Source organism: Malus domestica, chromosome 16 (assembly GCF_042453785.1).
Source record: "Malus domestica chromosome 16, GDT2T_hap1".
Classification (NCBI taxonomy): Eukaryota; Viridiplantae; Streptophyta; class Magnoliopsida; order Rosales; family Rosaceae; genus Malus; species Malus domestica.
The window spans coordinates 33846213-33865975 of NC_091676.1; the positions used below are offsets into that span (position 1 = coordinate 33846213).

The following is a 19763-nucleotide window of genomic DNA, read 5'->3' on the forward strand; positions in this document are numbered from 1 at the left end:
GATTTTGAGTACACTAATGTAGTAGATGTGATCTTCGTAATATTATTCTTAAATAAAACGACTACATATTAACTTTCTAAGATGAACATGTTATTAGGAAATGTGCTGATATTCCTAAACCCTTTTTTTTCATCATTTGAACTTCCACTTATGTCCTTGATTCTTTTGACCTTCGTCGAATTCACCGGAGCTCCCCCAACAATCTTAAAACTCCACCACCCACCATACCCGTAACCAACACCTCAGGTAGAAAGAAAATGGATATTGTCTTCCGACGGACAGCATCTGAACGAACTTGACCACCAAATACAAGAAGCTTGTGATGCACCTTTTCAGATGACCGCAACACTTCGCAGTCAAAATTGGTTAAAAGTCGAATCCGAGATGAAATCGGTGGAAGGCAAATGAAGTTTATGTGGATGGATGTGTAGATGAGTGGTTTTGAGGGTTGGATGTGTGGATCTGAGGGAAGGAGAACAAAGATAGTTAGCAGTGAAAAGGCAAGACAAAATCAAGAAGAAAATCAGGGAAAACTAACAAAAAGAAAAGAAAAAACACAAAAAGAGAGAAGTGAGGGTTTCCACCGACCCTAAAAGGAATTAGGGCCGAGGGCAAGAAATAGAAATCAAGGTTTTTGTACTACACTCACACACAGAGAGAAAGAACTCTCACCTCAGAGAGAGTCTTTCACACTCGGAGAGAAGTTTTTGCATTTGTTCTGTTTGTCTCTACATTGACTATTGAAATGCATAGACCTTAGGCTATCTCCAACCGAAGGAGGGCCCGCGGGCTCCCTTTAGCCCTATAGCCCTCCAAGAAATTAATATTTTAATGAATAGTGCTAGGCCATATTTCTTACCATCTCCAACCGAAAGGGCCAAAGGGCCATAGGCCAAACATATCCTTGTGACAAAAAACCAAACTCCAACCGAGGGGGCCAAAAAGCCATAGGCCAAACATAACTTATGTTTTTAATTGAATTAATATGGTTACTTAAATTATACTACCTCAATAATTTTTCAGATAGGATTTCGAGTGACACGTGTAGCTAAAGTCAGTAACTCTCCAGATTTGTTGTCGATATGGAATCTCAATAATTTTTCAACTCGGATTTCGAGTGCCACATGCCGATATGTGGGTAACTTTGCAGATTTATTGTCAATATGGAATCTCAATAATTTTACGTCTCAAATTTCGAGTGCCACGTGTCGATATGTGAGTAACTATCTAGATTTCTTGTCGATATGTAATCTCAATAATTTTTCGGATAGGATTTCGAGTGCCACATGTCGAGATGTAATTGGCTGTGGGAATTTTAGATAGGATTTTTTATCTGTGTGGCACTTCTTATCTTCGACTTCCAATGTCCATAAATAGGGTGGATATTGGGCTATAATTCACACACCTTCAGCTTTGCCCTTTCCAATATCTCTTTCGATTTAATCTCTTTCAATTCAAGTTCACAATGAATTCCAACTTTGGATCCTCTTCGGATTCCAATTGGGGGTCCTCATCCAATTCCGAATTGGAAGATAAATGGGCGCAAATAAGATGAAAAGATGAGGAGTCTGATGAAGAAGATGAAGCATGGCGCAACACATCATATATAATAGCCATGGCCGGGGTCATGGCATGTAAGCCAACTGAAAAACAACCTCATTGGGGTGACTCTTTTGCTGGTCGCTCTTACAAACCACGAAATAGAGAGATGGCGTATGAGACTCTGATCAACAACTACTTCAACCCCAACTCGATGTACACAGAAGAGGATTTCAGACGTTGCTTCTAGATGAGGTGTCATGTCTTCTAGCGTTTACTTCATGATGTCCAACATGTCAATCCATACTTTCAACATAAACTGGACAGAGCAGGTCGTCCTGGTTTCTCTCCTCATCAGAATGTTACTATTGCACTCCGAATGCTGGCCTATGCTTCCCCCGCTGATGCGATGGATGATACATATGGTATGTATGAGTCTACATGCCTTGATAATCTTACTGAATTTTGTCACATAGTTTTTCAGCTTTACAAAGAGGAGTACCTCCTTGAACCAAATCAAACAGATATGGATCGGCTCTTCTGTAAAGCTAAAGGCCGTGACTTTTCAGGTATAATATGGTCATTAGATTGCATGCATTAGTAGTGGAAGAAATGTCCCATCGGATGGCAATGAGGTTTTAGCGGAAGATCGAGAAAGGCAACTATTGTGTTAGAGGCGATTGCCTCGTTTGATACATGGATGGCATGCTTTCTTTGGAGTCCCAAGATCTCAAAATGACATTATAGTTCTTGGGCGTTCACCCCTCTTCAATAACCTGACGGAGGGTAAATCACCTCAACTTGACTACTACATCAACGAGCGTCAGTACAATATGGGGTATTACTTGGCATATGACATCTACCCAAAGTGGGCGACACTTGTCCAAGCAATTGCAAACCTTGAGAATGACGCCTAGAGGTGGTTTACCTTACACCAAGAGGCATAATGGAAATATGTTGAGAGAGCTTTCGATATTCTACAAACACGGTGTAAGATCATCAAGGAACCGGCAAGAAGGTGGAGTCGAGGTAAATTGAACTTCATCATGATGTCGTGCATCATATTACACAACATGATTGTGAAGGATGAGCATGATGGCTATATTGATGGAGAATCTGTTGATGACCAAGATGATCCAAATAAGTTAAGGAAGGCTCGTGCAAAAATATATGATGGGCCTAATTTGCCTTTGGATCCAAGAACTGGTAATATCTCATTAAATGAGTACATGAGGCGCAATAGGATGATACGTTCGCGTGCCACAAACAAGTACCTACAACAGGATCTTGTTACACATCTTTGGGCCAAAAGAAGCATGGAGTAGGCATTTGAGTTTTATATTGTTAAATGTTTTTCTTTAATGTTGTTTAAGTTTGAATAACTTCCTTAACTAGTACTACGGTAGAGATTGTGTTCTTTAATGTTGTTTAAGTTTAATGTTATTTAATGTTGTATAATATTGTTTAACATTGTTTAGTGTTATTTAATGTTGTTTATGGCTTTGGTAGTTATAAGGAAAAAAAAAAATTAGAATTTTTTTTTTAAATTGTAAAAAAAAAAAAAAAAATCAAATCCAACGACAACATGGCGTCATGCTAATGCCAAGTAGTCGTTGGGCTTGAATTTCTGGGCCAGCCCAAGGCTGGCTGGCTCGGGCTAGCCAGTTGGCCCAATTGTACAATTGTGGTCTGGTGGGGCCCACGAGCCCCTTGGCCTAGCCTTCAATTGGAGACAATTTTCGTATCATTTATGGCTATTTTTAGCCCTATGACTCTCTTGCCGGATCAGTTGGAGATGACCTTACTTAACGTTTCTGTTCAAAACCTGGACTTTCAATATATTGTAAATTCATTATCCTAAATATAATATATATAAGAATATTTGTCCATCTGTAATGGAAATTACATTAGTAGGAATATAAGCTGAAACATTTCCTAATTGGGTCTCAACTATTGGTACAACAGTTATACTTCCTTTACCTAAACGAGAACTTGATTTAGTGGCTCTTTCCAAAACGCATGAAGGTAAATAAAAAACATCTCCTAGATAAGCTTCGCGGCCCAGTGGTATTCGTAATAGAAGAGACATTTGTCGATACAGCTGCGCTTGTTTGGAGAGATTGTTTGAATGATCGAAGTGTGTTGTTCACAATATATAAATACTCAGCCAGAGCTGCTTCTATATAAGGAGCAAGGTATTGTAATGTAGCAGGGGAGTTCGTAGTTTCAGTTACCACAATAGTGTATTCCATTGTTCCCATTTCCTGTAAAGCAGTCACCACCTGAGCCACAGAAGATGCTTTTAGACCAATAACTACATAAACGCATATTACATTTTTCCTTTGGTGATTGAGAATAGTATCTGTGGTGACTACTGTTTTATAGGTCTGTTTGTCCATAATAATTAATTCTCGCTGACCACGCCCTATAGGAATCATTGAATCAATAACAATAAGTCTTGTTTGAAAAGGCTCATATACGGAATGTCCTAAAATAATACTAGGAGCGGGATACACAATTAACTGAGATTCAAAAGATGAAATTTCACCCCGACCATCAATAGGTTTAGCCAGTGCATTGATAACATGACCTAAAAAAGCCTCACTTACTGGTCTCTAAGCAATTATTCCTGTTGCTTTTACAGAACTCCCCTCTTGTATCATCAAACTATCACCCATTAATACAACACCAACATTATTTGATTCCAAATTCAGAGCAATGCATATGGTAGGGGTGGGTTCGGTTTCATTTGGTTCGGTTTTTTACCAAAACTGAAACCGAATCGAAACTTTAGTTCGGTTCGGCTAGGTTCAATTTTCTCTTGGTTTTCTTTGATTTAGTTTTTTTTTTCAGTTTGGTTTCGGAACACTTTCGGTTTTTATTTATTTTATTTTATAAAACTTGACCTTTTTTAATACGAAATTTAGAACAGACGCATTGGTAGATAAGGACGAAGCCAGATATTTGTGTGAATAGGGGCCTCCTCAAACAACAAAGTCATAATTAAAAAGCTCAAGAATTTACTAAACACAATGCTTATATATTAATCCAGAAAGTTTTTCAAGCAACAGTCCTTTACAATATCCCTCAACGCATTTTCCTGTTCTGAAAGTGTTGCATGACAACATCATTACCAATACCATCAAATATCTCCTTTCTATAAAAATAACCATGTTATCATTCATCCATTGATCTCCCATCCAATTTTTCAATCGATTCTTCAGAATTTTCATGGCTAAAAATGTTCTTTCAACGGTTGCAGTAGCAACTGGAAGAGTTAATGCTAATGTCACAAGCAAGTAAACCTGCGAATACACCTTGTGTTTTTTGCATTGAACCATTTTTTTTGCAAGATCTACAATCTCTTTTAAACTTGAAAACTCAATGCTAGACCGCATATCCATAATGTAAGTCTCAAGTTGAATCTTAAGTGTCACCAGCTCATTCATAGAGAAGTCTTTAGGATAAAACTGGGCAAGACGCAATAGCTTTTGGCTATCAAAAGCAGAGAAGGAGTCGGCTGGACATAAACATGCCAAACAAAGAATTAACTCAGTGTTGGTCTCATTGAAACAATTATTTAGTTCTTGAAGTTGCCAATCCAAAACAACATAAAATATCCCAACACAATAATGATGCATATTTGTGACTGCTTGTGCTTTTTGTTACCCTCGCCTTCGAGAAAGAAACATATCATCCATATTAGGCACATCAATATTATGTTTAAGACAAAATTCTGAGACTTCTCTAAGTAAAGAATCCCAACCACTTTTCCTCATTATCTCCAACCTTGGTTTACCAACTACAACCAACTTCATGGCATTTACAATATCCTGATCATTCCTTTGCAATGCTTGTGACAATTCATTGGTTATTCCTAGTAAAGCTTTCATCAAGTGTAGATTAAACACAAAATCAAATGATTGCATGGAATCCAATAAATTATTCGCTTCACATCCTTGTTGAGAGCTTACTCCATCATCTGCTATTACTTCAAGTACATCAAGTATGGATGAAAACATAGTCATTATACTTACTAAAGTACCAAAGTGTCAACCCCAACGTGTTTCTCCAGCACGTTTCAAAGTAGTTTCTTGATTTTTGCCTTTCCCACTTGTAAACTCACCACTATTTAGTGCTTCAATAACTGTGATAGATTTCTTCTCTCGAAGAAGATCACAACGTTTCATTGAAGCTTCAACAACATTTACCAAAATAGTAACTATACTAAAAACAGACTCAATTTGGATGTTCTTATTTGCCACAGCTACAAGAGCTAATTGAAGTTGATGTGCAAAGCAATGAATATGGTAGGCACAACCATTTTCTTTCATAATAAGTGCTTTAAGACCATTGAACTTGTTGATGCACAAAATCAGTGAGGACTTTGGTACAACAGAAAGTGTCAAGTTTGTGACCTTTGCTAGATTGCTCCGGTCACTAGTGTGGATAAGTATGTAAATGGATAGAGACAAGGAAGCAAACACAAGATGTATGTGGTTCACCCAGATTGGCTACGTCCACAGAGTAGAGAAGTTCTCATTAATTGTGAAGGGCTTACACAAGCACATAGGTTCAAGCTCTCATTTAGTGAGTACTAGTGAATGATTTAGTACAAATGACATTAGAGCTTATTGTGGGAGAATGATCTCCTTTTATAGAAGAGAGTTTCTAGCTTTGTTTTGGCCTTGACACGTGTCATGCTATGATTGGCCTTTGATGTTGACATGTGTCACCCTGTGATTTGCCTCTTGGTGTTGACACATGTTGCGTTGTGATTAGCCTCCTAGTTGGAAGGAAACTCTTATGGGTCCTTGACTGTATAACGTTGACCGGTGCTTGGTAGTTTCAGGATTGGTCAAGTATGGTACAAATAGTGCTCCTCTAAGTTCCCAAGTGAAGGAAACTCCTCAGTTGGGGACTTGCAAGATCCAAGCCGCTGAGTAATTACGAAACTTTTAAGTACCGAAGTGTGGTATCGTTTTCACTTGCCTTATCTATCTCATAGGTAGATGTGGCATCTTCTCTGCAAGTACTTTTCCTCCATTTAAGGGTGGTATCTTTAACCGATGGAGATGCACAAGGTAATGTATCAATTTCCCTTGAAGCTTACTTGTAGTTTCGGGCGCGGTCAAGCACGATACAAACCCTATAGTAGGAGTCCCCCAAGTCTTTGAGTGAGGAGATCTGCCGAATGAGGTGACAGACAAAGTAAGCATTTAGAGTTCCAAGCAGTTAGTCTCAGATCGAAAGTTTGAACTCGTGTTTAGGCTGATTATTCTCCTTCTCCTTGTTTTGTAGACATCAACAAGGACAAAGAAAATGACATGGAGAAGAGATGATATGAGATACTTTTGCTTTTGAAGAAGTAACTTTCCACAGGCTTATTCTTGAACTGGGTTGAAGGGTTTTCTGGTTTCCTCAAGAGTATAAGGCCGACTCAAGAATTTGAGGGTCAAAACAAGTCCATCAAATCAAGAGTGCGTTCGACCTTGATGATATGAGATACCTTTGCTGTTGACAAAGCAATAGATAAACCGCACGTGTTCTGCTGCGCTTGTCTCCACATGCTTCCTTGTATCATTCTCACTTGCCTTATATGTTCCTCAAGCAGATGTGGTATCTTCTCTAGAAGCCCAAGATGTTGAAGATAAGTACTCGAAAGCAATGCCAGGTAAGTAATCAGGCAAGGGTTTCCAGGTAGTCAGTTCCTGACTGGAAGCTTGATTCCAAGTGCTGACTGATTGCTCTCTTTCTCATTGTCTTGCAGTTAAAAACAAGGGCGAAGGAAAAGACGAGGAAAAAGCATGATATGCGATACTCTTGCTTTTAACCCTGATGATATGAGATACTTTTGCTCTGGTGTGGCTTGTTTGCAGAGGTATTATCGAGGGAAAGAAAGTTGAGTATTTTGAGAGGCTTCGTTGGGAGTGCCCTCTCAGATATGAGGAAGGGTTGAGCATTTTTGCAGGTCTGCCTGTCCGTGGAGGATGGAGGTCGTCATATATAGGAGTTTCCCCAACAAGTAATAATGTTATTCCTTTACCCTTCTTGGTCATAGCAATGTAGTGGGAGCTACAAGCTTCACGTGTTTTAACATCGTCAGAGCACTTTGAAAAAGTGGTCCGTGGTGTCCGGAGAGCTGATGTTGAGTGTGAAGATTGCAAACAAGCTTTATCCAAGGAAATCTGGCTCTCGAAGCTCGAAGAGTGGTGCCTCTTCGGTTTTCGGGAAACAAGATATGTTAAAGATCTGGCTTTCAAAATTCAGAGAGCGTTACCTCTTCGATTTTTGAACAAGCAATTCTATTGGGAGTCTGGCTTTCGAGATTCCGAGAGCGATGCCTCTTCGATTTTTGAGAAAGCAATCCTATTGGGAGTCTGGCTCTCGAGATTTAGAGAGCGATGCCTCTTCAATTTTTAGGCAAGTAATTCTATTGGGGGATCTGGCTCTCGAGATTCGGAAAGCGGTGCCTCTTCAATTTATGGGCAAGCAATCTTGTTGGGAGTGTTTTCTCGGATGTGAGTAAAGGTTAGGCATTTTTGCCAGTCTGCCTTGCCACAGAGCACAGAGGTTGACACATATAGGGACTTTCCAGTTAACAAGCAGTGGTGTTGTTCCTTTACCCTTATGGGTAATAGTAGGGTAGCTGGACCTTCAAATTTTATGTGTCTAAACTTTGTCAGAGATCTTTGGCAAAGTTATCTGGGGTACCTGAGAAGTTGATGTTACATGTGGAGATTGTCGACATATTTTACTCAGGAAAATCCGCTTCTCGAAATCTGGAGAGTGGTGCCTCTTCGATTTTTGAACAAACGGCCCTCCTGCCTTTCTTTTATAGGGGCACCAATTGTGTGCAAGAAGTACGTTCATAGAGTTATTACTTGTAGGTTTTTTCCCCTTATTTTTGTACTTCAGAGATTTATTGGACCTCATTTCTCCTTCATCATTTCTGAAAATGTCTGGCCCATCCGACCGTCGTTTTGACTTGAACTTTGGTGAAGAGACAGTCATGCCTCCTCAAGACAACATATGGCGCCCATCCTTCTTATTCCCTACTGGTCCTTTTACCGTTGGGGACTCTATGATGAAGAATGATATAACCACTACGGTGGTGGCTAAGAACCTTCTCACTCCCAAAGATAACAGACTACTTTCCAAACAGTCTGATGAGTTGGCTGTTAAAGATTCTCTAGCTCTCAGTGTTCAGTGTGTAGGTTCTGTGTCTAATATGGCCCAACGCCTATTTGCTCGAACCCGCCAAGTTGAATCATTGGCAGCTGAAGTGATAAGTCTCAAACAGAAGATCAGAGGGCTCAAGCATGAGAATAAACAGTTGCACAGGCTCGCACATGACTATGCTACAAACATGAAGAGGAAGCTCGACCAGCTGCAGGAATCTGATGGTCAGATTTTACTTGATCATCAGATGTTTGTAAGTTTGTTCCAAAGGCATTTATTGCCTTCGTCTTCTGGGCTGTACTGCGTAATGAAGCTCCAAATGATCAACCTTTAGTGCCTCCTCCTTCTGGGGTTTTGCCCCGTACTGAGACTTCGAATGATCACCCTTCGGTACCTCCTCTTTTTGGGGTTCTGCCAACTGTTGAGACTTCTCCTGAGCAACCTTTGTGAAGGCTCCATTTTGTTTGTTTATTTTTATTCATGTATATGTACATATTTGTAACTTATCGGAGATATCAATAAATAAGCTTTGCTTCATTTCAACGTATTGTGTTAAATACACCTAGGCCTTCTTCACTAAGTTCTTTGAATTTTTTCTTTTGTTGAAGCTTGTATGTTGAAGCTTTGTGAGTGAAGCATGTAGGTTGAGGTAGTGTTCCCTTAATTTCCCGAGTGAGGAAAACTTCTCGGTTGGAGACTTGAAAGATCCGAGTCACTGAGTAGTCGTGAACCTTCCAAGTACCGAGGTGTAGTAGCATATGGTAGGAGTTCCCTAAGTTTCCGGTCGAGGGAGTTGACGAAGGAGGTGTCTTGCTAGTAGCCAAATTTCCAAAGTAACATAACTTCACAATTTTCCTTTCTAAGTGGTAGCCCAAAACTCCTTCTTCATATATATTTGTTATGAAAGTTGTTAGGCACAATGAAGAGGAGGCCTAGGCCCTTTTTTTCTTTTGTTTTTTTTCTTTTCGAATTTTCGAATTTCCGAAAATATATATATATATATATATATATATATATATATATTAAGCTTTATAGGTGAAGCTTTGTAGGTGAAGTTTTGAGGTTGAAGCTTTGTTGGGTACCATGAATTGATTTTGCTTCACACTATCTTGATCAAGAGTGTGTGAAGCTTCTGGCATTTGTAGTTGAAGCTTTGGTGTTGAAGCTTTGTAGGTCAAGCATTTGTGTTAAAGCTTTGTAGGTGAAGCTTTTGTGTTGAAGCTTTGTAGGTGAAGCTTTGGAGTTGAAGCTTTGTGGGTGAAGCTTTTAAAGGTGAAACTTTGGAGTTGAAGCTTTTAAAGGTGAAACTTTGGAGTTGAAGCTTTGTAGGTGAAGCTTTTGTGTTGAAGTTTTATAGGTGAAGCTTTGGATTTGAAGCTTTGGAGGTGAAGTTTTGGAGTTGAAGCTTTGTAGGTGAAGCTTTTGTGTTGAAGCTTTGTAGGTGAAGCTTTGGAGTTGAAGCTTTGGAGTTGAAGCTTTTGTAGGTGAAGCTTTGGAGTTGAAGCTTTTGTAGGTGAAGTTTTGGAGTTGAAGCTTTATAGGTGAAGCTTTTGTATTGAAGCTTTGTAGGTGAAGCTTTTTTGTTGAAGTTTTGTTGGTGAAGCTTTGGAGTTGAAGCTTTGTAGGTGAAGCTTTTGAGTTGAAGCTTTGTAGGTGAAGCTTTTGTGTTGGAGTTTTGTAGGTGAAACTTTGGAGTTGAAACTTTGTAGGTGAAGCTTTGGAGTTGAAGCTTTGTGGGTGAAGCTTTGGAGTTGAAGCTTTTGTAGGTGAAGCTTTGGAGTTGAAGCTTTATAGGTGAAGCTTTTGTGTGGAAGCTTTGTAGGTGAAGCATTTGTGTTGAAGTTTTGTAGGTGAAGCTTTGATGTTGAAGCTTTGTAGGTGAAGCTTTTGTGTTAAAGTTTTGTAGGTGAAGCTTTGATGTTGAAGCTTTTGTAGGTGAAGCTTTGGTGTTGAAGCTTTTGTAGGTGAAGATTTTGTAGGTGAAGCTTTGGGGTTGAAGCTTTGTTGAGTACCATGAATTGATTTTGCTTCACACTATCTTGATCAAGAGTGTGTGAAGCTTTTGGCATTTATAGTTGAAGCTTTGAAGGTGAAGCTTTGGGGTTGAAGCTTTGTTGGGTACTATGAATTGATTTTGCTTCACACTATCTTGATCAAGAGTGTGTGAAGCTTTTGGCATTTATAGTTGCCCTCCATTTGTTGAAGCTTTTGTTGGTGAAGCTTTTGTGGTGAAGTTTTGTTGGGTACCATGAATTGATTTTGCTTCATACTATCTTGATCAAGAGTGGTGAAGCTTTTGAGAATTGTCGTTGTCCTCCATTTGTTGAAGCTTTTCTTGGTGAAGGTTTTGTGGTGAAGCTTTTGTGGTGAAGCTTTGTAGGTGAAGCTTTAAGGTTGAAGCTTTGTTGAATTTTCCAATTTCCTTTTTTTTTTCTTTTTTGGAAAACTAGAAATTTGAAAATGTAGGAGAGACAACATATACAAATTTTGCTTTCACACTGTTGAGCAAGAGATTGTGATGCAAGCCACACCTTGTAGTAGTCAAAGGTTTGGATGAACCATATAAATTGAATTTACTTCGAACAATCTTGATCAAGAGTGTGTGAAGCTTTCAACGAGTTGTAGTGTTTGCATTGTTACAGAGGGGAAATGTTTGAAGCAGATGCAAGAGGGCTGAAGAGCTTGATTTTCGTATACCATGCATTGAAGCCGTTGTTGGCTTGTAATAAGACTTTGTTAGTGACTATAACTCTTGTTAGGCATAAGTGCGCCCCTAGTTGAGTTGTAAAACATGATGGTTTTTGATTATTTGTGAATACTAGGAGTTCACATGTACAAGTTGTACCACTCGTCTTTTGGTTGGTGGAATGAATGGTGAGTTACTTTCATCACTTGGTTAGTGGTACAAAGGTGAGTTTTTTCATCACCTTTCATCACATTTCATCACCTGGTTGGCATGAAGAAGAGTACGGGTTGTACATTTCATCACCTGGTTGGTGATAAGAGTGGCAAGTTGCCAAATAATATTAGAGTACGGGTTGTACATTTCATCACCTGGTTGGTGGCATGAAGATGAGTTCCTTCATCACTTAGTTGGTAAGAATAAGGTCAAGGTGCCGAGGCACATTGTAGCAAGTGTCGAATGACACAAAGTATGTTGAACCCTTTCGAAGCACAATTGGCTTATGTATGAATGTGTTGGAATGTATGATGTTTATGTATGAATGTGTTGGAATGTATGATGTTTATGTTGATTGTCATAAGTGATGCTTATGAATGTTTTGCTATGTATGAAGGGATCCATGCTTTTGATATGTGAACCATGTTGGTTATAACACTTAGTATCACATACTTTGTGTCAAAGTACGCATGTTGAAGCTCTGAGTTGGAGTATAGGGGTAGGTCAGCATAGACCAAGTGTTCCAGTGCTAGGAATGCAAAAGACTCAGAAGAAGTTGTCTGAATTTCCTCTTCTTTAAATATTTGCTGAATGGCTTGTGTGACAAAAGATCTCAAGGGGTTGAGAGTCAAAACATTTGTAATGTGTATGCCTTCTTATAATAGCATTTCCTTCAGTTCTAGTCCTCCACTTTGAAAGAGTGAGGCTTGGCCCCATAGTCATAATAGTCGACGGTACGTTAACCCCTAATTGTCTTGATACTAACTTTTATCCCTCTTGTTGTAATGGGCTTGCTGAGAGTAAAATCCTTCCTCTTACCAAGAGACAAATACGTTTGGTGACTTAGCGAGTAGCTAAATGAGGCAGGAGATGATGCAATGGGTGTCTGAATGGCCAAGATCTCCTCACTTGGTAAAACTTGACTTCCACTTCCCACTTGTTGATAGGGGTCAACCATATGAGGGTTCCCTTGGTATATCCTTGCTACGGCAGAGGCGTGGTTGTAAGCCTGTGCCATCACCTCAGAGTAAGTTTTCCAAGTGTTTGCATTGATCATGTACTTGAAGAAACAATCACGTAGGCCTGCTGTGAAGGCTTTGAGAGCGGTCTTGTCACTTGCCTCAATGCAACGAGAATGCTCATGGCTGAAGCAACGGCATACTCTCGTAGTGACTCGTCCGACTTCTAGCGAATAATGTACAAGTCATCTGCAGAATGTAAGCGATTGGTTTAGAAGATGTCTTGAGAGACAAACAGTTTTCTTAGTTCCTCAAATAAGTCTACTGTCTCGGGTGGAAGACGACAATATCAGTTTAGAGCTTCACTAGAAAGGGTGGAAGGGAAGAGAAGACATCTCTCTTCGTCGGTATGCATCTGATATGCCATGGTGGACTCAAAGAGGTTAAGGTGTTCAATCGGGTCATCCCTTTCAGTATAGAGTTGTAAACCAAGCTTTTATTTTATCTTCACTTGAAGGGGGTGTCGAGGATCCTCCTTGTGAGAGGGCTAGGCCTAGGTTGGTTCTAGTCAGGTATCTCGGTCTGACGTTCGGCCTTCAACTTGTTTACTTCCTCAAGGAGTTGTATAACAAGGAGGTCTTGAATGTAGTCATGTACCACTGTAATTTTCTTCCGTAAGTCTCCATCGCCTCTTGGAAGTAGGAAACTTTAAGCAAGAGCGTGTGGTTTTTCCTTGGACTCGCCATACTGACTTCTAGGGTGAGTCTGTTGGAATACCTCCGAGTCCCTTGTACCTTCATGTTCCTTTAAGACATGTCGTTCCTTCCCTAGATTAGCAGCTGGCCTGGGTCATGGGAGGGGACTGAGTCTTTCAGAAACCCTTGGGTCATTGATCTTCGAGCTTATGTGGAGAGGATTCTCTCAACGTGGATTTAAAAAGTCTCGACTGTCACGATAAACAGCTTTTGAATCTTTGAACCCTTCTACAAGGAGGTGTCTTCCTCCATTTCTCCTGCTTCGGGTCAAAACAGCTGGGTTGAGAGAAGTCTTATGTTGATCAATGTTTTGATGATTAGCTCGCTCTTCATCAGGGATACCTATGTCGAAGGAAGGTGACCCTCCGTGTTGGGGGGCACCCAGATGATGGTTGATGTCCACAGGGGCAACAAGCTCGCGTGTTTGAGTATGCCTAGTTTCGTTGAGTGTCTCGAAGAACTTCTCATATTGTTTTTGAAGGATCTCATTCTTTATTGCTATCTTGTTGTTCTGAGCCTCCAGCTCCTCGACTTTAGCTCGAAGAACGAGCTTCTTTCGTTGCTTCGCACTAGGTGCGAAGGGGGTGTCGTTCTGCGTGCTGTGGCTTCCTTCACTTCCCATGTTGGAGAAGGATGCCCGGTCCAAAGAGAGTGTACGAATGGTGGAAACCAGCTTGACAAAGCTTAAGAGAGTAGGAATAAGTGAGTTTCCCACAGACGGCACCAAATGTTGATGCACAAAATTAGTGAGGACTTTGGTACAACAGAAAGTGTCAAGTTTGTGACCTTCGCTAGATTGCTCCAATCACTAGTGTGGATAAGTATGTAAATGGATAGAGACATGGAATCAAACGCAAGATGTATGTGGTTCACCCAGATTGGCTACGTCCACGGAGTAGAGGAGTTCTCATTAATTGTGAAGGGCTTACACAAGTACATAGGTTCAAGCTCTCCTTTAGTGAGTACTAGTGAATGATTTAGTACAAATGACATTAGGGCTTGTTGTGGGAGAATGATCTCCTTTTATAGAAGAGAGTTTTTAGCTTTGTTTTGGCCTTGACACGCGTCATGCTGTGATTGGCCTTTGATGTTGACACGTGTCGCCCTGTGATTTGCCTCTTGGTGTTGACACGTGTTGTGCTATGATTGGCCTCCTAGTTGGAGGGAAACTCTTCTGGGTCCTTGACAGTATAACGTTGACCGGTGCTTGGTAGTTTCGGGATTGGTCAAGTATGGTACAAACATAACTCACCTTGCATATTGCTAGCCCCATCGTAACTTTGCCCACGCAACCTAGACATGCTCAATTTATGCCTAGAAAATACCTCATTAATGGTTTCCTTGAGTGAGAGAGCAGCGGTACTAGTAACATGCTCAATGCCAATAAAACGCTCAACAACATGCCCATTCTTGTCCACATAATGCAATACAATAGCCATTTGTTCCTTTGTTGATACGTCGCGAGATTCATCAATCAAAATAGAGAACAACAAAGTGCCAATGTCTTTAATAATAGCCTTGATGGTCTCAGTTGTACAAGCATTTACAATGTCTTTTTAAATATCTGGTGATGTCAATTTGTGATTCTCCATAGCATTTTTCAAAGTAACGGCTTTCACATCCTCATTGTGGTCGGCAAGAAATTGTAGAAGCTCAAGAAAGTTTCCATGGTTGCTTGACTGTTCATATTCATCATTACCACGAAATGCAAGCCCTTGTCTCAAAAGAAATCGACAACAATCGATTGATGCATTCAACCGAGCTCTATATTGAATTCGAGCTTCATCATGAGTTTTAGAGAAAAAAGATTGGATATGTTGCTTTTGACTCCTTAAAGCTTCAAAATTACTGCATGCTTGATTGTGTGCACTATTGACGCCTCCAATATGAGTTAGAAGTCTTTCTTTCTTCTTCCAGTTAGAAAATCCTTCGCCAACAAAGAAATCACCACCTGCTTGTTCTCCAATGTTTGGTTTAAAAAGGTAGCAAACAGACAACATCTTTTTCTACATTATATTCCAACCAAGTAGGAAAATCATCAAACCAACCAGGATTGAATCATCTTTGTGTGTCTCCATATTTCTTGTAAGGAAAATTATGGGTTTTAGGTTATTGAGGACTAGCTAGCACATATGTTCTTCATACTTGATCTCGAATATTAGGATTGTTATCCAAAATTCGAATTTGCTTACCAGGATCTTATGGAAGATTTGATAAAATAAATTTTGTACTATCTTGTCCCCGAGTATCATTATTTTTCTCAATAACTGGGGATGGCGGCACTGATACTTTTTGGGAAAACCTCTTCATGATGTTTCAGCCTGCAAAGTCAATCACATTGATACCAATAACATATAAGGTTCATACGTAATTTGTAGAATTTATAGAATAAAAATCTCAATAAAATTCTTAGACTCTTAATCCTAGAGTATACTATACTAATACACCTAATAACTAATCCATATCCAACCAAGGCAACAATTCAATTAACCAATATGGCAATACCAATAAGCATACAAATTATTCAACAGATAAACATTTAATTCAACTAACCATATGAATAAATGTATACCCATATTCATAGAATTCGTAATTTCATAATTTCATTCATCAATAATCATAGAATTCATATCAATAATCAATAACCAATAACCAATAACCATATTATTGCATTAGTCATTACCATATGATTCTATATTTCTATACCAATTAAACAAAAATTCATCTTAAATAATTAATTAGGGTTAGGGATTATAGATTTAGGAATTAAAAAAATTTACCTAAATATATGTCGGCTAGAGAGTGGCTGGCTAGAGTGGCTGGCTACTGGCGTGGTTGGGAACAAGACCTTTACTCCTATTCTATTCCATTTCAAGCTATTGGGAATTTGGGGGAAGAGCAGTGGCAACGGAAAATAAAAAGGAAACTGAGAGATAAAATGGGGTTGGGCCATGGGGACAATGTTGGAAATGTGCCCTAAAGCCAATCATGTGATGATACTTTACGGACATTTCACATGTTAAACTAATCTAGTTTTACATATAAAGGGCAAAGATTATTGTTTGAGCCGTCTCATATAAATGTTATATGCTTAAACGATAAAGTCCAAGGACTATGTGATTGGGAGAATGTAATCTAATGAAGTTAGATTCATGAGACCATTCTTTCGTAGACACATCCTAAATGTTCCTGATCTTAGGATTGTCAATTGGGCATTGACAGTCCGTTAAGATCGGTACGTACTATGTCTTCTCTCAGGGAGAGTGATTAGTCTCGAGTCATTGGTGTGTGTGACATCAAGACAAGTACGTAGGTGCTCAATAGAGAATGAGTACACTGAACGTGATCAACGAAGAGTTCTCATATTCCATGTCACATAAGAACTCATGGTTGGGATAATGCAAAGTAGTCCTTTGACCTGAGGCATCACAGTTGTCTTGTGGTTAAGTCCTTGATCTTTGATTATGTCAAAGTCACCCCCTCGGGGTGTCCACGGCATCGTTGGGGTCAAGTGACTTAGCTATGGAGACAAGTGAATGCGCAACAAGGGATCTCTAACCTTCAAACAGTTGAGGGAGAATACTCTATGATATGATTTAGAATCTCTGGCCAGAGTATGAATGAGATTAGGGAATGCGTTCCAAATCACATTCAAGTAAATCATATAAGCACAAGATTCACATTGGATAGTAGACATGAACAAATAAACTATCAAACCAAACAATGTGGTCAAGAGTATTAGATTAGAGAAATACCGTATTGCATTTGTAATCCCGAACTGAATAGGTTCTCTAACCTCTTCTGATTAGCTTGGGTAACCATAACATGCTGCTAGGCATCAACCATGGTTTGTGGAAGCCCTAAACGTGTGTAATCACTAAAGGGAGAATTGAAAATAGTTTCAATTCACAATCGATGTAAAATGGTTTTAATCGCCCACTACCTCGCTAAAAGGAACCTAATGGATCGCACACCATAAAAGGTAGAGATTGGAGATTAAACGGAAATGAGTAAGAATGATTAAATGGTTTAATCATTTATTTATGGCAAAGAATGATTAAATGGTTTAATCATTTATTTATGGCAAAGATTAATTAATATGTTAATTAATCAAACGAATAAGTTCGTTAAAGACCTCGGGGATAGTTTTGGACCTTAAGGCCCAATGGGCTTCGAACGTCAAGCCCATTAACTTAAGTTGTATGACAATTTAATGAATGAAGATTCATTAAAGCCCAAAAGCCCAAAATTCCTTAGGTGGCCGGCCATATGGTGATGAATTAGGGTTTTGGTTATTTAGGTCACTTAAAGAAGTGACTATATAAATGACTTTATAGCCAAATATTCATTAAGGATTAAAAGGGTTTATTTTTGGGGAAAATTGGTGAGAATTGTCTCTCCATTTTCTCTCTAAAGAGGCCAACACCTTGGAGGGTACATCTAGCAATCCTAACAACTCCAAGGTCACTCATTTTCTTCTACAATCTAACCTTGGTGAAGAGACTTAGAGGTTCTCAATTTTGGGAACTTGGAGAACCTATTCTTCCATCCAAATCCATGGATCTAAGAAGCAAGGAATGAAGGCCCTATCTCTTTGGGTGATTAGCCTTTGCTTATGCAAAGAGGAATCTACAAAGGTATTAATTTCAACTCACTTTGTTTTGAGTTGATTAATTGGTTCACCAATCTACTAGGCTTTGAATTTCATGGTAATGTTTGTTTTTGAGTGCATACAAGCATGATTCCGCCTTTAATTGTTAATTGCATGCTATATGATGTTGCTCAAATGAACATGTTTTTCAAAATAATTCCTTCAAGTAGTATCAAGAGCCTAGGTCTAGTAGTTGGTGAATCCTTTTGGGTTTTGTAGTTCATAAGTTTATGATTTAAAAGTTGTAATTGTTACAAGCTTTATTCTTGCTTCTTTGAATGTAAATTTTGTTTGAAAATTTGCCATCTCAAATGTTGTAGATGTAGTTCATATGAGGATGAATATTGGAGCTAAAATTTGGTGCCATGATTTTGGGGATTTTCGGCCAAATCCAAAGGGTGATTTTTTGGGTTCATGTTTGTCTTGTTAAAAGTGTTTTAAGGTGACTTTTGTAACCCCTAAGTACCCTAGGATGTTAACATCATTTTGAATGGTGAAAATTTGAGTTTTATGGCTTGAAAACATTCATGGAGCTCTTATGGGTTTTCATGGATGTTCTTCATTGTTCTTGATGTTCTTGCCAAGAACTAAAAGGTTTTGTGTTTTGATTCAAAGTTTTGATTATTTCATAAAGTTTATGTTATATGTTTTTCAAATGATTTATCATATATTTAAAATATTAGATATTTGATTAAATAGCAAAAGAAATATATATCATCATTATGAAAGGTAAAAGAAAAGGTGATAAGAATTTCTTTTCTTATGCACCACTTGAATGTTTTTGACAAAACTAATAAATCAAAACACACACCACACCTTTTATCCCTAAATGGCCGGCCACCCTATTAAAATAGGGTATTTTTGGGGCTTTTATGCAATTACATAAAGTTTTGATACTTTTGTGTATTTGTACTTTGACCCGAAAGTTTACGTTTTGACGTTAAGGCCTAAAAACGCTAAAGGACAAATTGTTTTGCTCCTTTAATGAAGTTTTGAGTTTATTTAAATTTTGGGTTCTAGTTGTATTTACATGAAGTAGTGACTTTTGTGTTTTTACAAAGTGACCCCAAAAGTTTATGTTTTCGCAATATGGCCCAAAAAGTTGTGGTTATTGCATGATGGCCCAAATAGGATGAGAACAAAATTGTTTTGTCTCTTTAAATGAGAATTGGATTTTCATTTTGTTTAGCTCCACTTAAATCAATTTTATGGATACAAAATCCAAATGAAAATGTTGCATTCAATTTAATTAGTTAAAATGTTAATTAATTAAAGGATGATTATGAACCTAAGCCTATAATAATTGAGCTATGTGAAAGGCCGTTTCAAATTTGTTTGAACCATGGGAATGTGTAGATAAGATTTTGGTTGTAATTTGAATTGTTCAAATGTTGTAATGAGCATAAGCTCACTTTTACTTTGAAGTATTTCTTTCTTGCTTTATATGATATGCATGAAAATGAAGTAATTGGGTCCAACGCCCCTATGACAACACGCCTTAATGTGATTAAACGCGTAATTAAAATCAATCTCCATCCCTAGACCGCGATTCAACACAAGGCTCGTGTTGAATCTAAACAAAGGTTCATAGTCATCCTAAGGCCCTAAGGCAACTATATAGTCCATCAAATGAATGCAAACCTTATGTTAGTAGTAACATATACTCTTGCTTTAAAAACCGTTTTAAAAGCATAGTGGGAGTATTATGTACAACTAAAACAATCATATGGACCAATAGTTGTAATAGGACCAAAATTGTTTTAATAGAGATTAAAATG

The 19763-nt window shown here is 38.7% G+C and overlaps 1 protein-coding gene across 1 annotated transcript; it reads left to right on the forward strand.

The window, feature by feature from the left end:
- Positions 1-1615: 1615 nt before the first annotated feature.
- Positions 1616-2456, forward strand: LOC139193126 (uncharacterized). The gene is made up of 3 exons (XM_070816097.1): positions 1616-1778; positions 1872-2108; positions 2260-2456. The coding sequence occupies exons 1-3, from the start codon at positions 1616-1618 to the stop codon at positions 2454-2456; spliced, it is 597 nt and encodes a 198-aa protein (XP_070672198.1).
- Positions 2457-19763: the final 17307 nt, after the last annotated feature.